The 15,695-nt window shown below is 34.0% G+C and overlaps 2 protein-coding genes and 1 long non-coding RNA gene across 4 annotated transcripts; all 3 read left to right on the plus strand.

Moving 5' to 3' along the window:
• Nucleotides 1-284: 284 nt before the first annotated feature.
• LOC140049417 (uncharacterized) lies at nucleotides 285-3,860 on the plus strand. 2 transcript variants are annotated; one of them, XM_072094294.1, is made up of 6 exons: nucleotides 285-537; nucleotides 1,039-1,111; nucleotides 1,673-1,830; nucleotides 1,958-2,117; nucleotides 2,481-2,561; nucleotides 3,663-3,860. In XM_072094294.1, exons 1-6 carry the CDS (start codon nucleotides 457-459, stop codon nucleotides 3,836-3,838), a joined length of 729 nt encoding a protein of 242 aa, XP_071950395.1. In that variant the 5' UTR covers nucleotides 285-456; the 3' UTR covers nucleotides 3,839-3,860. The 2 variants fall into 2 exon arrangements, with proteins under 2 accessions (XP_071950395.1, XP_071950394.1); XM_072094293.1 differs by having other exon boundaries at nucleotides 286-537; nucleotides 1,670-1,830.
• A 2,438-nt stretch (nucleotides 3,861-6,298) lies between these two features.
• Nucleotides 6,299-8,849, plus strand: LOC140049904 (Golgi-associated plant pathogenesis-related protein 1-like). The gene is made up of 5 exons (XM_072094858.1): nucleotides 6,299-6,365; nucleotides 7,220-7,317; nucleotides 8,026-8,191; nucleotides 8,313-8,390; nucleotides 8,578-8,849. Exons 1-5 carry the CDS (start codon nucleotides 6,299-6,301, stop codon nucleotides 8,847-8,849), a joined length of 681 nt encoding a protein of 226 aa, XP_071950959.1.
• Nucleotides 8,850-12,809: 3,960 nt separating this feature from the next.
• On the plus strand, nucleotides 12,810-14,593 carry LOC140049436 (uncharacterized). The gene is made up of 4 exons (XR_011845255.1): nucleotides 12,810-13,155; nucleotides 13,698-13,771; nucleotides 13,881-14,046; nucleotides 14,515-14,593. It is a non-coding gene; the product is annotated as an uncharacterized lncRNA (long non-coding RNA).
• Nucleotides 14,594-15,695: the final 1,102 nt, after the last annotated feature.

Below are 15,695 nucleotides of genomic sequence, written 5' to 3' on the forward strand. Positions count from 1 at the left end.
TATTTTGGCACACATGACGTTTCATACGTATACTATTTGAGTTCTCTAGACAAACAAGAATCGAACGATCCGATGGACAGCTTTGCGATAGGTTATACTGTATAAGAAAATGAAACTTTCAATGCCAGTTTTAAAAATGAATAGTTTTTTACGAAACAAAACCCATTTAATCTCAAGACCTAAACCGCTATACTAATGTATAGTGTCAAAAGTTGTAGATTACCGTATATAGGTCGTGTATAATATAGTTTAGTACTTATTTAGTCAAAATCAACAAAGTAGAACGATTACGTCCGAAGTTATACAATGCATATTTTCCGAAAATAATAGAGGTGTGTGGAGATAAATTCCATAAAAAGTAACTATTATTGCTGACAACCCAATTCACCACGTAGACACACAGACCTATTTTGTGGATTTCACATATTCGTTTCTCTGTAACAATCAATTTCAAACATGTATAAGTGTTTTTGTTTTGCCCTTCTGTGCTTCATTACAATTGGAGCACAAGGCAAGAATAGTGGCCTAGAATTGGAGGTAAGAAATTATGTTACTTTATATATTTTTTTTGTAAACTAGGCCTGTCTGCCTACTTAAGTAGGCCTATGTGTAAAAGAGGCATCGGTGTCATTAAGAACATTTTAACATTCATAAATAATGAGTGTGAAATTGCTAGATATTCGATTATATAACAAATTATATAACATCATTGTTATCTGATTGGCTGATTGTGGGTCACGTGGTATATTCAATATTCATTTGAACCTATGCGATATTTCGTTACGTTCTTTGAACCTCTGTCCGTCACGCCAGAAAAGCAGGATACAGTATTGTTTTCCAGTTGACGTTTGTCTTAGAGTGGCGCTGTGCCGATTGGTTCCAGTTAATGATTCTTCTCTGGGCTAGATTTCGACCTATGGCATAATAAATAGCCTTCAGATAACCATTATAAGTTTTTATACTACAAACATGATGAAATAACTATATGTATGTAAATTACAGTATACTTAGAATTCTTTGTGTTAAATTGATTTTTAGAATCTCTTACTGCGGTACTTTTTAGAAAAATCTGCTGACAAAGTTGAAACCCGTGTCGGCGAACCAGAAGCACGTAAGTTTGTCTGGACAGATAGAAAGTTGATTAAATGAAAGAGGTAAACAAGTAACACCAAGGTTTTTACTTGTTGCCATAAAGTTTACTTGTGAATGCTGCAATTAATGAACAGCGGGTTACTTTGGAAAATACGCCTACAATAATCAATATAAACCACATTACGTCGCCTACAGATGTTTTCATACGCCATCCAAAGAAAAGATATTACGCACCACTAAGTTTGGTTAAAATAACTCTAAAATATCAAAAATAATTCAACGCAATCAATAAATCTATCAATTATCATCTTTAAAATATGAATATGAACATTTATTAACACAGCACATACCGATAATCCCGTAACAGTTTTAAAGTGCGATTTCTGGGCACCGTGAGGTGAACACATTATTCAACATTTCTTTTTAAAAATACAATTGTAATCGTTCTATCGTTCTTCCATGTTTAAACGTGCATTATTTTAAGTTGCAAGGTTGAACACAATGAGACCCCCCCCCCCCCCCCCCACAACACGCAATGTACCAGTTCTTTCAAACTTTCCAAATGATTTTCTGATAGAAGCCAATAATGGCGGCGATGGTGGTGAAGACAACAACGGCATTTACCAAAAGAAAACCCTGTCGTCTGCAATAGCCAATTCAGAAGTTGAAAACCAGGACTTTATGGACGCAATGTTATACGTACATAATCACTACAGAAATCTACATTGTAACACCGATGTACGTACCAATTTATTCAGTACACACACAGAGTAAACGAAGGAATGTGTTGTTTTTTTTCGAAAGCTTGGCTCTTACATTACATTTTTAATACCTATTATTACTTATTATATTGTTTTATACACAGGCATTGGAACATCTGCAAACATTGTCTGATCATGCACAGACAGTTGCGGACGACAATGCGGAAGCGGGAGAATTAGAACACTCGACGACATCCTACGGCGAAAACCTGTATCGCGTACAAACTCATGTTTATTATGGCGAATTCAACCAAGGAATTCTAGGTATAACATTTATTTATTACAATTGACACAACAATTGTTATTGACCAGGGCAGAGTTTATTATGGGCAAAGCCCAACACAGAAGTGGTTATATCACTAAATCCTAATTTTGACGCGACGAACGATTTCAGTGTGTGAAGATCAAGTCGATTTTCAACTTCTTCAAAGCGGTGATTTCGAAGCTCGCTTTGATTTGGCGCTTGTCGCTTCGTGTTCAAATGTCAGTATTTTAATAACAACCGAAATGTATGAAAAATATTTCTGAGAAATGTTGATGATTATGATGATGATTGGATCTCCTCATAATTCAAATATACACTAATGTCGCCATATTATGCCTAATTATTATTATTTTTTTTTTAAGCTTTGAACGCTGCGAAAGCTTGGTATGGCGAGCAAACAAATTATAATTACAACAATCCCGGATCTAGTGAAGGAGCAATAGGTAATTAACCGCTATTTATTAATATAATGCGAATTTTTGTTTTAATTTCAAACTTACCACCATTGCCTACATGGGAATTTGTGCTTACGTAGAATTATAAAAAAAGGTTCCGTTTTCCGTTATTGTATTGCGGCTTCCGTCGTTGCGTTGCGGCTTCCAACTTTGCGTTGAGATTTCCGTGTTTGCGTTGCGGCTTCGTCTTTGCGTTGCGTCTTGGCATTGCGGCTTCCGTCTTTGCATTGCGGCTTCGTCTTTGCGTTGCGTCTTCCGTCTTTGCATTGCGGCTTCCGTCTTTGCATTGCGGCTTCCGTCGTTGCGTTGCGGCTTCTTACTTTGCGTTGCGTTTTCCGTCTTTGCATTGCGGCTTCGTCTTTGCATTGCGGCTTCCGTCTTTGCATTGCGGCTTCGTCTTTCCGTTGCGTCTTCCGTCTTTGCATTGCGGCTTCCGTCTTTGGGTTGCGTCTTCAATCTTTTCATTACTGTTTTTGTCCTGTTTCCGGTTCCCGTGTTGTCCTGTTTTTTTTTTCATTTTCTATGGGCTGCCTTATACAAGCTTTGCTTTTTAGGAATGTTGCCCCTCTTATTTTAATAATTTTTACTGTTAATTTTTATTTTCTATGAAAGACAAGAGAAATAAATGTTACTTTGATTGATTGATTGATTGATTGATTGCGGCTTCGTCTTTGCATTGCGGCTTCCGTCTTTGGGTTGCGTCTCCGTCTTTGCATTGCGGCTTCGTCTTTGCGTTGCGGCTTCCGTCTTTGCATTGCGGCCTCCGTCTTTGCATTGCGGCTTCCGTCTTTGCGTTGATCTTCGTTTTTGCGTTGCGTCTTCCGTCTTTGCGTTGCGGCTTCCATCTTTGCGTTGCGTCTTCCGACTTTGCATTGCGGCTTTCTCTTTGCGTTACGGCTTCCGTCTTTGCATTGCGGCTTCCGTCTTTGCGTTGCGTCTCCGTCTTTGCATTGCGGCTTCGTCTTTGCGTTACGTCTTCCGTCTTTGCGTTGCGGCTTCCGTCTTTGCGTTGCATCCTATTGGGAAACCAAGTCCAGTTCAAGTACCGTATTTTAAAAAGTCGTAAATACTTCAATTGATTATCATTAGGACATTTTACACAAGTGGTATGGAAAACTACAGATCAGCTGGGATGTGCTTACAACAAAGTGGATGGAGAAAACGGCTATTACACCGTATACGTCACTTGTAATTATAGTCCTACTGGTAATGTATACGGTGAAAATGGAACGAACGTGGACTACCGGAAACCAGGGGTTGTGTAAGACGAACTCAGTGAGAATTAAATTACAGGTGTTTGTAATAATGAATTATTTATTTTTATTTATTTTTTAAAACATATTTAGGCAGGATAACATAATTCAGAAAAGAAAAGATCACAAAATTTCTGTTTTTCAATATGGTCCTGCAATGAAACAACTTTAAGAAAAATACACAAGAAAAATTAGATCATTATAGAAAGTTTCTTAAGGGTATAATTTACTATACTGTATACTGTAATCCATAATAATAATAATAATAATATAATACATTTCGGCGTAAATACAGACATTGATTGATCTAGTCGCGTTGGTGGTGGCGGTGATGATGGGGGCGGAGTTGTCGCGCGGAGATGATGATGACGGCGGAGTTGTCGCGCGGTGATGACATATGATGGAAATGGTGGTGGCGGGTGCGAAGAGGAAGCATAATTATATTAGATATATTATTTATTCACTCAGTAAAGAAATGTATTGGTTGGTTGTTTATAATAATGTACCACTGGTGACTAAACACAGTCAAACATTTGCGCTTTAATTATTAACACAAACAATTTGAGGACCCATTTTCAGTAATACAATTTATTGTTATAATGTGTTTATGTATCTAACAGTGTACCCACACTCACAGTAAAAAATATGCGCTTTAAATGGGGACCGAACATGATTTCAAGAATGCTTTTAATTATTGCAATCCTTTTCGTATCTAATATTAGTAGACTTATAGGTATACGTACCCAATTGTTTACTTATCAGTAGTGTTACGTATGTACCAAATAAGGTATGATGACTGAAGTTGCTATGATGTCATCTACGACTTAGAAAACCCAAATACTGTGTTTATACACTGGTTTATTACGGAAGGGAATGGAAGACAGACTAGAATGTCCCATTCATCTTCAATCAACCCGTTTAAATAAAAGTATATTCTACCTATTAAAATTGTAATGTTTATAAATTTGTGTTGTATGTTCTTACATTATGATGTTGTACTCGAGCTGGTTAAAATTATTGTACAGTGTATACCACGATTGGAAAACACCCTTATTCGGGGCAAATAGTTGAACCTAAATTGACATAACTAATAATCTAACTCAAATTAATTAGTAAACAGGGTTACATTATAATAGACGATGTTGGTTCTTGTAACATACCGTATATGAAAATGTTCTGACGTAGCATCACTTTTTTTATAGGTGACATATCGCTACCATAATTGAACATATCACTACCATCATCACACTTTTTGTCAAACTAGTTTGATAGTGTAGACAGAGCTTAAGTGAAACAAAATAAACGAAAATGAACTGTTACAGTTACAAACATTGTAATAACATTTAACATTCCTCGATACTCGATTTGGTGGCGATTCAAAGGAGTTATAATTATTAATGGACCTGGTGGAAAAAGGCCAGGTGGCAACAGACCTGACATAACTTAATTTTATATTTATTTTTATTGACCTAATAAATATTAGCATAATAGCTTGATTAACATAATTATTCATTCTTGTTTATTTAAATTTATATTAAATTATTTAAATCGTAAAAGTATTTATTAAAAAAATTATAATTTAGATAAATACTTTAAGCTCAGATCGTCAATAAAAATACATATATTGTATACCTCAAAGATATTTTATTAGCAACTGTAATATATAACAGTATATTTTTATAAATTACAATTATTCGCGCGCAGCACAGAAGAACGATCGGTTGTTGAAATCGCAGATTTTTATTTATTTCATCAGGTATGTTAAATTACAGTACTTCTACTAACATAATGGTTAATGGAATGTAACCACAATTGCCTCTCTTGAAGTCTGTGTGCACTCTATGTTTGTTATATTCAATTTTAAAATTATTATGGCCTGCTATGTTTATATATAGGCCTATATACATTTTATGGCTGTTTTACTTTATCGTTTTGATTTATCTTTTAACTTATTTTAATTGGCATCTCCATTTATATTCCAGCTACTGATACCCACAGCATTGTCATTGTTCAGTAATGTGCATTTATATGTAATATCTTTTAATTTGTAAGGGGTTAAACTCGACATTTATAGAAGCTATTTGTCATAGGCCTACTTAAGGCGTTTGTTACATTCGACTAATAAGCAGACGTAACGTTAATTTCCATGTGATTCAATGGGAACTGTTTGAGTTTACATGGCCACGAAGTTATCGAGTATAAATATATTCTACGTTGCCCTTTGAAAGTATTCCATCAATCACGAAAAAATATACGACCTATATAAAGCTGGAGACTAGGAAATTAGAAAGAAAAACAACAAGCTGAGGGTAACATATACCGTGACGGCAAATGACGATAATGATACAGAAGATGATAATAATTATACATAATTAATATCATTTTAAAAATGACCTTCCATGACATTCCTGTATGGTATGCTTATTTACATAATGACACATGTGATCAGTACACTTCTTTTTTTTTTAGACAATGGCTCAACGAGTTTGCATTGCGTTAGTATTGCTGTTTGTAACGTTTGCCGCTGCAACGCAAGACGGTTTGTAAATCATTTTATAATCAGTAAATTTAAAGTTACAAAGTATTAGTATTATAAAGTAAAAGTGTATAGTTGGGGCGCCAGAAATGATTGAGTTCTAACCACAGATTTGTAGTCTTCCTGTTTCTTCCATTTTATGTAGAGTATAACCCGTATGTCCATCTTTTTCATTTGATTTGTGAATATAATATTTATATCTGAAACTATTTATAAACTGCCAAAAAATGCTCCCAACCTTTTTATAACCGTTGGTTTGTGTGTCTTTGGTCTACTATCAACTTCTCAGTAATTCCCCGGTGAAGTCTCCATTCTGACTTAATCGAATGTGATAAGTAAATGATCTGTGGAGATAGATAGATTTTTTACTTTCGTAAGTGTATAAATTACTACCGTATACAATCCCTCAAGTTTACATAACTGGTTTTAGTTCTTAATATAGTTACATCCATATTTCAAGGCGATCGTTAACTCTGATGAAAACTAACTGAGAGCTATTACCCATTGTATTTGTTGCACTTGCATCATCTTGTGTAATTAAGTCTAGATGTCTGCATTTTCAAAAAGTGACAAATAATAGATGGCCAAGTTTAAAAGCTATTCTTCCTATATGTAGAATTGAACACCAAAATGAAATCCGATGGTTCATTCGTTTATTCAATATTCAATAAATTTTCAAAAAATTTTCTCCACACACATATTAAAAATACATAAAATAATAATTATATGACACGTAGGATAATAAGCAATAACAAACATAGTATGTGTGGAAGAAAACCTATATACCTTTAAATCAAATCATTATTTATTTACTGTTTGATTCTTATCATTTTTTTTATAATTTCTGCTTGATCAAGAGGTTGAGGAGGACGACGGTGACAACGAAAATGTAAATAAATTTATGGAGACAATGTTAGAGAAACATAACGAGTACAGAAGTAGACATGGCGTCGATGTACGTACAGTCCAAATATAGATTCATATTTATGAAACTCCGAATTAGTATAAGGCATTTCTCATTTTTAATAAAGAGGGGAGAAAACAAAGAAAGAAATAATGTTATGATAGTACTAGAAACTTGCCCCAAGTCTGTATTATTGTCTTTTATGTTAGTCCACCCATGAAAGCTTTAGATTTTATGTTCATATACCATAATTATTGTGAACTCAAGTATTATACGTATGAAACGCCATATGTGCCAAAATAATTTTCTTTCTACTAAATTATTAATTCTAAACACAGCCTAGAATTTATGTTTTAACCTACGGTATATGTTCTAAAAGTGGAATTCCAATTTTTAAGATATTACAAGAAACATAGGCCTATAATGATCGCCGCGTGGCATTAGAAGAAATGAATGAATACAAAATTAAATATTTTTTAGTGTGAAAGTAATCCTTTTATATATTTATCAAACTTTCGGTTAAAAAGAGGAAATATGGAATATGAAGTGGATTTGATTAAAAATTGAGTTGAGTTGTTAAAAAATTGAATTGTAATGATAAAAAAACATTAGAAAATAACAAAAACGTGATTATAATAAAAATAATTTGAACATTAGTGATGACATGACTATGATGATATTAATGTGAATAAAAGTGGTGTTTAGAAAAAAAATAAGAAAAAAAAACCTTTTTATGATCATATTACGTTTTATACACAGCCATTGACATATTCAGAAACGATGGCTGAAAATGCGAAAAGAGTTGCCGAACGTAGCGCGGAATCGGGAAAGTTGGAATACTCAGATTGGGAGACTAGAATGGGCAACGGTGAAAATCAATTTAAAATAGGAACTTCTGAGAGCGTCACCAACCCAGAGATTGCAGGTAGGCATAACCGTATTTTTTGTTGGATAAGATGCTACATATTGGGAGTACGTCTTTTAATTAGGCATTCTATGGAACAATATGTAGGCCTATATAACATTAATTTAATTTTGTTTTTAAGCTTCGGATGCTGTGAACTCTTGGTATGGCGAGATTGAATATTATGATTTTAAAAAACCCGGATTTCGACTAAAAACAGGTAAATTAGTTGCTATATTTGGTAGGTGATGGTTTGGAATAAAAGAAACGCGGAGAAAAGAAAAAACGTTCCTCCATGATTATAACACCACTAGCATCCTTCATTCTCAAATTAAGTTCGTTATCAATTTGACACTTAACGCATGTCAACATTATATAATGACGTAATTATTTGAATATGATTTTAGGACATGTTACGCAAGTGTTATGGAAAGAGACAACTGAGGTGGGTTGTGGTTACGCACGAACGCGATCCAGCGTATTGTTCGAAACCTACGTGACTTGCCACTACAGTCCGGCTGGAAACGTGATACGTACATTTGCAGAAAACGTTCTGCCTGTGACTACGACGACCGAGCAGCCTGCGACCGAGCAGCCTGCGACCGAGCAGCCTTTGACCGAGCAGCCTGCGAACGAGCAGCCTGAGATCACGACAATCGAATCACTGTATACTACTTAAACAGTGTAGAATATTTGTAACGATGTGCATAGGCATTAATTAATTAATTTATGTTATAATAATGACTATAATGCACTATTTTTTCAGCGTATAATTAAACCTCGTCATATATAATTATTCATTATTTTAAGTTAAATGTTTATTTTGAATTCAATTGAATCATCAGTTTCCTGGGATGTTACGAGCGCTCGTTGCCAAATAACAATTTGTATTATGAGTGTGGTCTAATGGTGCGGTAGCCTGTAGGCCTATTTACCATTACCAGCTGAAGCTGTCGGTGATTATGAGATAATGTTTTAAACCTGTACAACACTCGGAATCAACCCAAAATATCTATAAAATATTCTACAGAGCCTGAAAGAAAATTTATGGTTTTTAACTAGAAGTTCATAACCTTAATTCGTTAAATTAACTGATATAATTAGGTGTATAATTTACAAAATAATCCCTTAATTTACATAAAATTGGTTTGACTCGGAGCATACGTCCGTATGAAAATGTCCTGTAGCATCATTTCTTTAATGATGTGACATGTTTCTCGGCTCAGTAAAGCTTGGTTCCCACTAGAACGTAACGCAAGGACGTAAACGCAACGGAAGCGTTTTAAAGCGTGGTTCCCACTAGCGACGCAACATAAGGACGTAACGCAACGCAAGTTAATTGACCAATCACAAGCGATGGCTTATTCGCTTGTCATTGCTAACTGTCTATAACTTCGCTTGTCATTGGTTAAAACGCTTGCGTTGCGTTTACGTCCTTGCGTTACGTTCTAGTGGGAACCAAGCTTTACTGAGCCGAGAAACATGTCACATAGTTAAAGAAATGATGCTACAGGACATTTTCATACGGACGTATGCTCCGTCGCTAGTGGGAACCACTCTTAAGCTCTAAGGTAATCTAGTAACTTCCGTCTAGTACAATATGGCTTATAATATGAAAGATCGGTCAACATGACAAGAATGTGCACAATAGTGCCAAATATAATAATATGGTTCTCTAATGTTAATTTATTTATGGCAATGAAATAAAGGAAACAAACATGATAGGTATTGTCCATCTTTCATGTTTTCTGATTGCAAATGTTCATTTCTTTTGTAATCAACGACATTTTTTATCAAAGCAATTAAACAAAATTGGCCTTTTATTACTTCATAATGGCATATACCACAATAACAATAATATCATGTATTTTTCTTAACACCGGCAAACTGAGTGTATTAACTTAACTTTGTTAAAAACCATTAATTAGTGAAATAAATTAAACGACAATTAATAATATTAATACTTTTTTCTTCACAGAAGTTAGAGTTAACAAATATTGTTTTTAAACAATAAATCAATACCTTTATGCCCTGATTAAAATAATTTAATAAATTAAAATAACAAGTATAAATATGTTATTCAAGCTTTTATACTAATATTTAATCGAGGTAAAAAAAGTATACAATTATGTACGTGAAAAAAATGTTTAGCTGTGGTTACGTAATTGAATGTAAATTAATCAAGTATGTTAATCAAGTTATACTAAGAGATAATTGGTTAATAAAAACAAGTACTGTATACAATATATACCTGAAAAACATTTTAACTCCGATTTAATAATTTAATATAAATTGAAATAACAAGAATGGATATGTTTTATTGGGTCAATAAAAAGGTATACAATTCAAAACTCAGATTTAAATATTTTATTTATTCTAGAATATTAGTAAAGCTCTGTTTAGACTATCACACATTATGTGACAAAAAAGATGTGATGTTCCCATATATGGAAACGATGACGTCAACTGTAATATATAACAGTATCGTTTATCAAATTACAATTATTCACGCACAGCACAGAAGAACGATCGGTGTTTGAAATCGCAGATTTTCATTTATTCTATCAGGTATGTTAACTTACAGCAGTACCTCATAACATAATGGCTAATTGCTTCTTTTGGGGGTTGTGTGTATGTTGGCCTAATTTAGAAATTAATTTTATGCCTGTGATGTTTATAATATGTATTTATATATATATATATATATATAAATTTAAGAGTGACATTAACTCTCATGAAAGCCAATATTTGGGCAGTTACCTTTGCGGCAAATCTTGCAAAACTTGTTTATGGGTTGATTCTACTGAAAACGTACTGTTTGCCACTAATAATATCAGTATATGAGATAAATGACGTTTTTGGTCAGACAATTAATTGATTGTCTTATCCGAAAAATGCGGCCAGTTTCATCAATTACCAATTAACAAGTTTTGCAAGATTTGCCCAAATATTGGCTGTCATGAGAGTTAATTTCACTCTTAAATTTGGATGTATGTATATATAAGAAAAAGTCGGCCAAACCGAGATTCTAACTCCCGAACCTTCTGCTTGTATATATAATATATACAAGCAGAAGGTTCGGGGGTTAGAATCTCGATTTGGCCGACTTTTTTCTCATTCTCATAGATTTCCTCATCTTTATCGTGTCAAATAATGAATTAATACATTTTCAGTATATCGGATTAGAATTTGTTCTAGTATATGTTAGGTAATATCTTTTAATGTGTAAGGAGTTAAACTCGAAAATAGAAATCTACGATATTTTTAATCTTCCATTTCTTTTTTAGACAATGGCTCGACGAGTTTTTTTTTAGTATTGCTGTTTTTAACGTTTGCCACTGCAATGCAAAACGGGTTTGTAAATCATTTTTTAATAAAACATTTATGATACAATGATTATTTTATCACATATCAAAATAATAGTATAATAAAGTAAAAATATATATAGTTGGGGAGCCAGAAAAGTACCTTACTATACATTAAGTGAAATAAGGAGGCAAAGAGTATTACTAGTATAGATATGCTGCCTCCTCTCATAGGTTTTATGTGCGAGTCATAATTATGTTCGTTTGAAATCTACAATATTTTTAATCTTCCATTTCTTTTTTAGACAATGGCTTGACGAGTTTTTATTTCTTTAGTACTGTATTGCTGTTTTTAACGTTTGCCGCTACAACGCAAGACGGTTTGTAAATCATTTTTTAATAAAATATTCATGTTACAATGTGGCTTCAACAAAACAACAGAAAGTAACGGGTATATCTACGTTTACGCGGAGTGTAACTATAGTCCTGCTGCTGGTATAGACGAAACTGAATATAAAGACAACGTTGCTAAACAATACTAATGGTTGGTGGGTAACTATGAATCCAGTGTAGATCAAAGATGAACATAACAGGTGAACATTAAATATATGCAAATTAATCACTGTGCGTCCTCACAACAAAAGACCGCACGTCACAACATAATGCATGAAATAACTGCTTGAAAGGTTTATAGAAAAATAATAATAAGGTCACAAGTTAAGTACACTGGATAACAGAACGATTGTTCTTGATTATCACCTTGTCAGTGAACAAAAACAATATTTAGATTCAGAGAAATCCATTTGTGGATTGGCGTTCATTGGTGGTATCATACATTCTTGTTTTTCTGAGACAATTTTCAAACATGTATAAGTGTTTAGCTTTTGCCCTGCTGTCGTTAATTATTATTGGTGCGCAAGGCAACAATAATGAGATAGATTTGGAGGTAAGAAAGTAAATGTTTCCCAAAAACTTTGTTTATCGTTGTACCGAAAGTCCATGAGTAGGGTGCACCCGTCTGGAATATAGGTGGGCCGGCCATGAGTAGGATACATCCACTCTGAATATAGGTAGACCAGGGGTGTTGCCCCAGTTGCCCGGGCAACTCCCTTAATTTCATATTAAATGTTTTTTTCTGCTACTAAATTAAAATTTGGATCCCATTTCATCATATTATATAATTATTAACCATTAACGTTATAGAAGTCCAGTGTTGAAAAAAGACTATATGTAAATTGACAGACTGCAGCGTAAAATTAAACAGCAGTCAACAATACCATGCGGTCAGCGTTTTTGTTGTCTGTTGACTGTTTGGATTACTCGTGTGCGTGAGAAGGTACGAAATGCCACTACACACTGTGTTCGTGGTAAACCCCGTCATATGGGTGTTGATTATTTCTCCATAAGACGTCATCTCAATGAGCAGGTCGGAATATAATAGGTCGCGGCGTGTGCGAGGGTGCAGCAAAGAAGGATCTCAACCGATCTCTTTTGTTCTTGATTGTCTTGCTGGCCTATGTAATGACATGTTTACATGACTATCTAATTATTTTTTCTTTTTTTAGAAACTGTTACTGCGGTACCTTTTAGCCGAATCTGCTGACAAAGTTGAGACCCGTGTGGACAAACCAGAAGCAGGTAGTTTGTCTGGACAGATAGAAAGTTTATTAAATGAAAGAGGTAAACAAGTAACACCAAGGTTTCACTTTTTATTGTGAAGCTTTTTAAAGGTCGAAACTCAATGTTAAATCTACGGAGTTATTACTATATTGTTAAATCAAGGCGTCGTTAGTTATCCTTGGTTAATCAATAACTATAGCCTTATACAATAGCAAACCAAGTATAAAGATGATATTGGTGTTCGATGGTTGAGTGCAGATAGAAAGTTTGTTAACTGAAAGAGGTAAACAAGTAAAACCAAGGTTTTTATTGTGAAGTTTTTTAAAGGTCGGAACTCAATGTTTAATCTATGGAGTTTAATACTCTATATTGTTAAATCAAGGCGTTTTTAGTTATCATTGGTTAATTAATAAATAGCCTTATACAATAGTACGGTAATCATTATAGAAACAAAGTATAAAGATATATTGTTGCTGGGTGGTTGGATGCATTTGGTAGGCCTAACTACAAGATCTTTTGCTTCACCTTTCAACGGATGATCAAATGAGTATTCATTAATTGTTTTAATTTGTATAATTTTTTTTTATTACTGGGTAATCAAGATGTTTTAGACAAGGAGTTTACGGAGGCAGTTTTAAATGAGCATAACAAACACAGAAATCGACATGGCGTTGGTGTACGTACAGTCTTTAGTTTATATTAAGTTCAGATTCTCAAAACACCGATTGGCATTTCTCATTAATTATCTAAATTGGGTTTGTGATCATATTACGTTTTATACACAGCCATTGAAATACTCAGAAACGATGGCTGAAAATGCGAAAAGGGCTGCCGAATACAATGCGAGATTGGGAAGGTTGCAACACTCAGATAAGGAGACTAGAATGGGCAACGGTGAAAATCTATTTATGAAAGCAACTGCTGATAAAGTATTCAACCCAGAGACTGCAGGTAGGCATACTGTATTTTTGTTGGATGGATGCTACATACATACACATTGGGAGTACGTCTTTGAAAGATGTATTGTCCCCCTGAAAAAAATATTATTAACAAATTTCTGTTGAATATGCCATTTTAATATGTCACATAATAGTTATCCACTTTGACCAACAATTTGTTCAAAACAAAATTATTTACCTGAAAAAACTGCAATTTAAAGCAAAAAATAGTCAAATTGGCTGCCATTTAACCATTTATGTTGTCATTTGAGTGAAAGTGAAAACATTATTTTTTTAGGATTTTTTTTTCGGAAGTGATTAACTTGATTAAAACCATAAAATACCCTATTCAAATTCTGATTTAATTAATCTTCATTTCTCATGATTTTGAAGGACAATTCATCTTTAATTAAGCCTTCTATGAAATAATTATGTATATGACAATTAATTATAATTATAATTAATTAATTTTGTTTTTAAGCTTCGGATGCTGTGAACGCTTGGTATGGCGCGAGTAAAACGTATAATTTTAACTATTCCGGATTTCAATCAGGAACAGGTAATTATTCGCTATATTTGTCTTGAAGTTGATGGTTTCGAAACGTGGAAGTAAATAGGTCATGCTTGGTTCTCTCACTAGCGACGCAACGTAACGCAATCTACGCAACGTAAGAAAATGCCCTTCCAATCATTGTGTTTGCCCCCGCCTGCGTGAAACAAACGATGTTTGTAGCACTATTGTGTCGTCGGTTCCCATTACGCAACACAGCACTTTGCGTCGATACGTCGCTGCGTTGCGTTGTAGTGGCAACCACCCTTTAGATCGTGGTTACTTTATATTTCAATCACAATTCAATTCGACTGTCAATTCAAGTTCATTTTTTGTACATCATTATATAATGACTTAATTATTTCAATATGATTTTAGGACATTTTACACAAGTGGTGTGGAAGGCTACAACTGAGCTGGGTTGTGGTTACATGGAGAAGGAACTCCACGGAATGTACAGCATCTTCGTGGTTTGCCATTACAGTCCGGCTGGAAACATGATGGGTCAAGTTGCAGAAAACGTTCTACCTCCACAAAAAAACTAGTGACTACGACGACCAAAGAAGGCAATCTAAAGCTCTGTCAAACTATCAACTACTTTGACAAAAAAAGTGTGATGTGCCCAAATATGGTAGTGATATGACATCATCATGTCCATATATGGGCACATCACATATTTTGTTGTCACATAAAGTTTGATAGTGTAGACAGAGTTTAACAACTTGCTACGACGAAACCAGTTGTGTCACGTGTTTACATCAATACTTAGAAATCTGTAGAATATTTTATTTGATATGTGCAGATACCTAGGTGTAAGAAAGGGATTAATTCTTAACAATTAAATTATGTAATATATGATAATTATAATTATTTAATGAGTTCTATACCGTTCGGATATGACATTCAATAAAGGTACGCAACTGTAATTTTTCTAAAACGTTTTTAGCTTTTTTCCTCTTTTATTGAAAATGATGTGCGGCTAGTTTTATTTCAGTATCTTCGCATGTTTACAACGCACAGTCAAATTTTTTCCCCGTCGTTCATTAAACTGTAGACGGAACATTAAAATTATGTGACGGATATGACACAAAACTGCGGGACAAACTTTTTCC

The sequence above is a fragment of the Antedon mediterranea genome, chromosome 5 (genome assembly GCF_964355755.1).
Source record: "Antedon mediterranea chromosome 5, ecAntMedi1.1, whole genome shotgun sequence".
Taxonomy (NCBI): Eukaryota; Metazoa; Echinodermata; class Crinoidea; order Comatulida; family Antedonidae; genus Antedon; species Antedon mediterranea.

Excerpts from the sequence above, each read along its gene's own strand:
- LOC140049904 (XM_072094858.1), top strand. The coding sequence starts at position 6,299 with ATGGCTCAACGAGTTTGCATTGCGTTAGTATTGCTGTTTGTAACGTTT. Across the intron at positions 7,318-8,025 it reads GAAGTAGACATGGCGTCGAT|CCATTGACATATTCAGAAAC; the intron begins GTACGTACAGTC and ends TTTTATACACAG. Across the intron at positions 8,391-8,577 it reads CGGATTTCGACTAAAAACAG|GACATGTTACGCAAGTGTTA; the intron begins GTAAATTAGTTG and ends ATATGATTTTAG.
- LOC140049417 (XM_072094293.1), top strand. The coding sequence starts at position 457 with ATGTATAAGTGTTTTTGTTTTGCCCTTCTGTGCTTCATTACAATTGGA. Across the intron at positions 538-1,038 it reads ATAGTGGCCTAGAATTGGAG|AATCTCTTACTGCGGTACTT; the intron begins GTAAGAAATTAT and ends ATTGATTTTTAG. Across the intron at positions 1,831-1,957 it reads ATCTACATTGTAACACCGAT|GCATTGGAACATCTGCAAAC; the intron begins GTACGTACCAAT and ends TTTTATACACAG.